The 8,141-nt window shown below is 35.5% G+C and overlaps 1 protein-coding gene across 1 annotated transcript in view; it reads left to right on the forward strand.

Annotated features, from left to right (window-relative positions):
• LOC147074764 (low density lipoprotein receptor adapter protein 1-B) overlaps window positions 1-3,432 on the forward strand; it is a 46,747-nt gene extending 43,315 nt beyond the window's left edge. The window contains exon 6 of the mRNA XM_085942600.1: window positions 2,205-3,432. Within this exon, the coding sequence (XP_085798726.1) occupies window positions 2,205-2,314 (110 nt within the window). The 3' untranslated portion in view covers window positions 2,315-3,432. The remainder of the gene's footprint in view (window positions 1-2,204) is intronic.
• Window positions 3,433-8,141: the final 4,709 nt, after the last annotated feature.

The raw sequence follows: 8,141 nt of genomic DNA on the forward strand, positions 1-8,141 counted from the left end.
CATTGGTGCAAGTAAATCCATGCATGTGTGTACAGGCGCTATAATCCGACAATGCCTTGAAAATTTGGTGCGGGCATTTTTGACTGTGTAAGAAAAGCTCTGTAAAACTGTGTAAAAAAAAAGGTGACCCTCTAAGCTGCGACAATTACCGAGGCATTACGCTACTCAGTGTTCCGGGAAAGATTTTGGCAAACATCATTTTGATGAGAATAAGGGACCAAATAATGCACGTCCTCAGGAAAAACCAAGCCGGGTTTCTACCTGGTCGAGCGTTTGCAGACCAAATCCACAACCTTCGATGTCTTCTCCAGCAGAGCCATGAGTTGAACAGTCCGATGGCTTGCTGCTTTGTGGATTATGAGAAGGCTTTCGACAGTCCGCACCGCCCCTCCCTCTGGATGATACTGGGAGCATACGGGATCCCTCCCAAGATCATTGCCATAATCAAAAGCTTGCACGAGAATAGCGAATGCTGTGTCAGAATTGGAGACACTGTCACGGAATGGTTCGGGGTCACGACCGGAGTCAGACAGGGTTGTGTCCTTGCACCGTTTCTCTTTATCATTCTCTTTGACTTCATACTACGGAAGTCAATACCACCCGACCGAGGCATACCTGTTACCCCCACGGTGAAGCTATGCGACCTGGAATACGCCGATGATGCTGTCCTATTCGACAACTCAATCAAGGGCATTCAAGAGACAATCGACAGGTTGCATAACAACTCCTCTCGCGTTGGTTTGAAAATCAACGCGAAGAAAACCAACGTCTTGTGCAATAGCACCTGTCCTGATCCAGATTTCCCTCTGATTAGCGATGGACAAAGCATCGAGAGCGTCGACAGCTTCAAGTATCTGGGGGTACACATCACGGGAGATGGCATTTTGCAGAAAGAGCTCGCTATCCGAATGGGAATGGCTGGAGCAACATTCAACTCGATGCGAAATGTCTGGGACTCACGATTGTACTCGGTCAAAACCAAATGCCGCCTATTCGACGCTTGCATTCTGACGGTGCTGCTTTACGGTAGCGAATCATGGCACCTTACGAAGGCTCAGAGCAACCGTATACTGAGCTTCGAAAACAGATGTTTGCGACGAATACTGGGTGTGCGGTGGTATGACTTTAAGAGCAACGAGGAGATAAGAGAACGTACCAAGCAGCCTCTCATCACACTGAAAGTGAAGAAGCGACGTTGGACCTAGCTCGGCCACGTGCTGCGGATGCCAGAAGAGAACTTTAACCTGGCTTGCCTGTTCTTCAAGCCGACCGGATTCCGGCGTCCTGGAAGGCCGCTAAATACAATCTACAGAGTGTATACGGCAGAGCTACGGGATGCTGGTTTGACCTGGAACGAAGCAAGAAGACTGGCGAGCGACAGGGATTCTTGGAGGCGCCGCGTGGTGTCCATATGCTCCAGCTAAGGGGCGGATATGGGCAAAGAAGATTTTGCATTATATTTTAGTCTATGGACACCATGATGGCTAATGTTAACATGTTAACAAGAAAATAACCTAAAATGCGGTTATGACATTATCATATCTAACCCTTATGTATAGTAGCATTATTAAAACGATTTATTCTTAAAGTATACATACCTAGCTAATTAATTCTTCTTTTAATTTACGTCAATTGTTTACCTAATAATTATGATTTTATCCTGATATATTTTACAAACCCTGTATGAATGAAATATGTATGTAGGTACTTGAATAAGAATTTAAAAACAAGATAACAAAGCAATGATAAAATTTAAGGGGGAATTATCAAAAGTTGCAATTTCATAGAGCCATCTATTATCCGAATTATGAAGCATTAGAATTTATTCCAATCATATTCCAATACAAATAACCTTCGAGGTATCTTAACTAGATGTCACTGTAATTATAATAATAATATATTAATAATAAATATTCCAAGAATCGATGTTATAATTACAGTAATTAATAATGGAGTATTGCGATATTAGACGGCTTGACATTCGGAAACCTGTCAAAAAGCTAAGATGGCCGTGTCGATAACAATCGCAATAACGCCTCTGCCGAGAAGCGGCCAAAGTCATAAACCTCCGCTGTATTTATCGAAGGCATATTGAAGAAAATGTTATGTAAATGTAAGATTTCTCCCATTTATTGACCAGCGTCCGCCCAGTTAGTCTGAGTATTTACATTATTCGACTTCATTCATGTATTTTATTTTTGTAGATGTGGACGGAGAAACACCTAAGCAAACAACAATCAAGAAAAGATTTGCCATAGACCTGAGAACGCCCGAAGAGTTAGAAGCCGACTTGAATGCTGAAACGGAAGCATAGACAACCCACCAGTTGAAGAGAATTGACGGATGATTTGTACAAATACACCAAATAATATTGTTAAGCTTCGGTTACTATTTCAAACCGAATAATATAATATGTACAGGAATTAGTTAATATATTTATTGCTTTTGTAAGCTATTATTTTTACAACACATTTACACTTGAGCCGAACTTTTATACAGTGAAACCCCGATTTTACATGCCCTGTATTCACAACGTTAATTTAGTTGTGTGTAGTTTCTGCAGTCATGTTTAATTTTAGAACATTTTAGAATAATATTTGATTCCAAACAATTTATTGAAATACAGTCGTACTCGGTTATTACGATCACGGATATAGCGAGATCTCGGATGTAACGAGGAAACATTCGTTGACATTTTAGTTTATGATTTTTTCCATACATTTATTCACTTTTATAACGTGCTACTTATCGGTTATACTGAGCTAAAATATCGTCAAAAATTTTCTTAAAAATCGTTAAAAACCATTTCGACCCTAAGCAATAAATCCGACCGGACAGGATGCCGCCGGAATCGGATTACGTTTATGACACTAGTTAAGTGTCTAAGTACCTACCTAATTGGTGTTTTCGCCGACAATATTGAAAAAGGATACACGCATATGGTTGAAATTGCACGTAAAAAATCCAAGGTTTGTTGAAGTCAGTAGGTACGAGTACCTACCAGCGTTCATTACAATAAACAACTTTTGTAGCTTATGAATGCCATGATTGTTTCGGGGGAAAATTCTAATTGTGTATTTTTGTTTGAATTGTGACTTTTTGTGTTTATGTGACCTCACATTTAAAAATATCTATTCTCTGATACAACGAGTAACGCTTATAACAAGCAAATTCAGTCGGTCCCATCTTCCTCGTAATAACCATGTTCGACTGTATTCAAAATTTCATTAAAACTACATACCAGTGGCGAAGGGAGGAGGTAGGCTGTTTAGATCCAACAATAATAGGGCACACTATTGTCAGTCATACGTATTTGTTTTCACAGTTTAACGTAAATGATAAACCAGGAAATATAATAAACCATTCTGAGAAAATTTGTAACATTGCAGGTTTTAACATCTTAACGACAATTTTTATTATCAATAATACTGGAAAAAAAATCTTATTTAATACTTCTCTTTCTTTATTTCAATATTTATGAGATATTCTTACATATATTATAATAATTAATTTTATATACCAAGTATGTAATACATTGACAGCTTTATATGTCATGTAAAATACTGCATTTGTGTCGCTGAGTTTCAAAACCCGCTATAACACTTTTTTGAAATAATTTAAGATATAATATATATCGTTGGATTCGTTATTAAAATCTTTACATGAAAATTTTATCGCCTCTTTCAAAAGCCTCTACGATTAACTGTTATTTATGAAACAAAATCAATGTGTCTATCAAAACCCGCTATAACACTAATGAGACATTCAAAAACCTTTTTAGTTCAAAAGTTTTTGTTGATTTTTTCAACATAATGAAAAAGTGTTATAGCGGGTTTTTGAAACTCAGCGACACATTTCTAGTTCAGAAAGTGGCATCTCCATTTTATGTGTGTTTTATGAGGTTACATATTATAAATTGTACATATTACATTTGGCCATAGCACAGTTCACCGTGAGCTGTCTTACCGGAAAGAGATGGCTGTATAGCATTGAGACCAAATAAATACACGTTGTTCATGGAGCATTGCACAGTATTGTTCCAGTTTTATTATATTCAATAAGAACATTAATTTTGAAATTAATTGGTATCAAATACATACGATAAAATTGTATTTCTAATTTTTTATTTAGTCATGAATTTGATCTCAGTACTATTTTTTTTTTCCGACCATGTCCGATCCTAAATGGATGTCAGCCACTTGGTCAACCTATTAGGTCCATACTGACTCATACACAAATTGAATAACAATATGTGTACTTGCCAGACTCAGGATTCAAACCTGGGACCCGCGACGCTATATAGGCGGACGCTTAAGCGCATGGCCATCTATTTCCTAAACAATATCTCATGATGAAATGTGATATAGCCAACAGCATACGTACAAATTTCCGGACACAATATGACATTACCCATTACAGTGGCAAACATCTTACAGAAATAGGAGATATTTCTTGTACTTTTCAAAGGAAAGCACAATAAATGGAACCAAGAAGTGCCATATCCTTTGGCGTTACTTACCACCTTTAAACAATAATATATTACAGTTTACAATGCGGATATAAGATTTTAGAGACATTCCGATTTTTTGAGAAGCCACTATCTTTGTAGGGCTGCAGAATTTACAAATAATCTTTGAAAGATTTCAATCGTTCACAGGAACAACAAGTGTAAGACACATATTTTTATTCTTATTTAAACTGTGCTTAGTTGTATGTTTCCTTAAAATGTATTTAATTTCTTATGTATATTATTAGCGTATACGTGTGACATTTAGTCAAACCATAGGTATTGTAAATATTATTATTTATACTGTCAGACCTCGGATTGCGAGCCCAATTCCGGATACGTGTTTATAATCCAAAGCACTAGTATATCAAAGCGAATTTCCCCATAAGAAATAATAAAAAGTACGACCCACTATATCAGGGGTAGTCAAACTTTTTATACCTACCGCCCACTTTTGTATCTCTGTTTGTAGTAAAATTTTCTAACCACCCACCGGTTCTGCAGTAATGGTGATTTATAAAGTAGGGAAGTAACTTTACTAAGTAACCTATACACACTTTCCTCTGAGTTACGCAAAACAAAAACTAAACGAAGATACCATAGAGCTATGGAACCACAGATACACAACATCCGCCACAGGATCAATAACGCAGAAATTTATTCCAAACATAAACTGTGCCATCACTCTTGCCAGGAACATAAAAATATCACACGAACTCACACAGATACTAACAGGCCACGGAGCGGTGCGAGCTTATATAAAAAGATTTAAATTGAGGGATGACGACTGTTGTCCATGTGACGGCAACACATCTCAAACTGTGTGGCATGTCATCAACGACTGCCCTATACTAGAAAGGGAGCGATGGACTCTCAGGACTCGATGTAGACAATATAATCACGAAATTGACCTCCAAAAACCTCACGAAGCACTAAGCAATAGAACAACACAAGAACACTACACAAAATATTTAATCCTGGCCATAAAGAAAATTAAAGATATAAATGGAGGCACCTAATTAGCCCCACATCAATGCAACAAACCCACCCAACCACCTTGTACGAAAAAGCAAGGGTATGGTTATTATAAAAAAAAAAAACAAAACAAAACAAAACAAGTTAAAGCATATAATAATAATTACTTACCAAATCCTTTATGTCAGACTTTAAGTTTGTCGTTAAGTTTGGCAGAATAAATTTTTATAAAACAACTTACTGTAGTTAAATCTATCTTTTTATTTATACTTTGCATACATATCGCACCGTGAGTGTAAAACCAAGGCATCTGCAAATTTTTCGATTTCGAGATTAAATGCAAAACAACTGCAAAAGTCGTGAACTTGATAACGTAAAAGTGAAGTAACCGAAAGAATATGCAATATAATGTAGATGTTAACCAAATATTATTTTTTTTTTAGAAACTCTATTTCTTCTAACAAAACGAAGACTTCAAACCCTAATATCTCCAAAATATGTCTTGTGCACATGTCTTGGTTTTACACTCACGGTGCGATATAAGCATGAAGTTTGATGAAATTACATTTAATTAATTAAATTATTAATGAGATCCCTAAGGCTGATGCATAATGAAAATGTTTTTAAAACCCCTACCGCCCATCATGAAAGCTGGAACGCCTACTGTCCGACAAGAAGATCTAGGCAATAACCGGAAGTCGCTAGTGCGGTTAAAAGTAGGAGGAGCTTGTTAGTTCACAGTTTTAACACGTGGACAACTCGTCGCTAACCGGAAGGCGCTATAATCGAAATGTGGTTAAAAATGGGAGGAGCTTGTTAGTTCACAGTTTTAACACGTAGCCAAGAAGAACTTGTTGGACAGTACTAGTGGGCGGTAGTGACCAGGTTGACTACCCCTGCACTATATATATATAGTCAGGCCGTGACACAAAACTGTAAACTTCGATAGTAGTACTAGTTATTGCTTATATTTCGAATGAAATATGGTAAACTGTTTGTAAAAAAATTATCATTGTTGCTTATTGACGTTAATGGTAATAATTTGATTGAAATATGCAATTCAAAATCTTCATCTATTGCGAACAGGTTATCACATTGCGTTCGAAGATTATATATATATAAGATTAATAACTAGCACCACCATTGTAATTCGTAAATTCAGTGTCACGGCATGAATAAGGTAATCGAATTTATTAACCCATTGGAGACAATTCGGCGCCAATTTGCCGCTGCTTGTGATTAGTAAAAAATATTTATTTTTAGATATTTCTTAATATTTCTCACAATTTACGTACATGTTTATTAATTTCTTATTTTTAAAGTCTACTTTTAAACACTCACAGACCAAATTACTCGCAATCCAAGGTTTTACTGTATAATATGCATTATAACCAGTGTTTTTTTTCCACCTTCGTTAGTGTATTTTTTACATTTATAATAATATGAAGTATTGAAGCAAAATTACAGCAATAAAATACACGAATTTTTGTTTATCAAAAATACAATATGTCCATATTTTTTATAAAAAAATGCACTGATTGTAACAATAATAAATTAGTTTTTGATCCAATGAAAGTAGAATGACTAGCATCCATACCAAAGTTGTATTTTGTATACCAAAAGATTTAAATTTAAGTCATTGTGTTTATTGAATCGGTTTGTAATATATTTAAATAAAAAGTGTTTTAGCTAAATTAATTGATGTTTTTTTTTTATCTCCCCTTCTCATTATTATATGTATTATTTTGGTTTGCTTATCATCGTTTGACAGTGATGCACATAGGCAAAGTGCCGCCAAAATAAATGTTGTTCCTACCTATCTTTTCATTTTTAGTTTCAAATTGTCTGAAAATTCGTTAGATATCTACTTTGATAACTATTTTATTATTTATTTTTCAATTAATACATAAAAAATCTTTAATAATATGTACACTTCCATCAACGAGCAGCGTCAGCAGGAATGAAGTACTGAGGAGGGTCTAAGGTGATATGGAATCATCACCACACACATTATCACACCAGCCCCTGGCGGTCGTGAAGCACCCAGAGGTAAGGTTAAATTCGCCAACACACTCCAAAGACAAACACACGAGATGGGGGATAAAGGCTAAGTGCCCAGATGCCCCATGTTGATACTCAAAGTAGTAATAAGTAAGTCATTAATTAGGATTCTTCGCCAGTCTTTTTGGATCTTCCCAGTTCATGCCAACATCATCCTAACTCCACTGTATATAGGTACCTAATAGATTAGTATTTTTCCTTATAAAAAAATGATAACAATAAAATTTGATGCTGAAAATCATGACAAACCAAAAATCCTGTAATGATGAATTAATACATACATTATTGTAATAAATTTATAATATTACTTAACCGCAGAGAATATTTTGATAACCTTTTTGTTTAAAATAATAAATTATTGTTTAATTGAATTGCTGGTAATTGTGCCGCAGAGGTGGCCAAGAGATTTAATATTTTTTTTACGAAAACAATTTATTCCATGACATAGACATTTATAATTAATACCTTTTTCTGTCGGCGCATAGGCTTTTCGATCCAATAATCATTAATTGAAAATTTGAAATTTTCATACATTTTGATGCATCATTATCACAAATTAAGATTATATGAGGTAATTATTAGGTTGGGGTAGGTTAGC

This window comes from Rhyacophila brunnea, unplaced genomic scaffold (assembly GCF_057557595.1).
Source record: "Rhyacophila brunnea isolate RB1 unplaced genomic scaffold, BYU_Rbru_1.0 scaffold_15, whole genome shotgun sequence".
Classification (NCBI taxonomy): domain Eukaryota; kingdom Metazoa; phylum Arthropoda; class Insecta; order Trichoptera; family Rhyacophilidae; genus Rhyacophila; species Rhyacophila brunnea.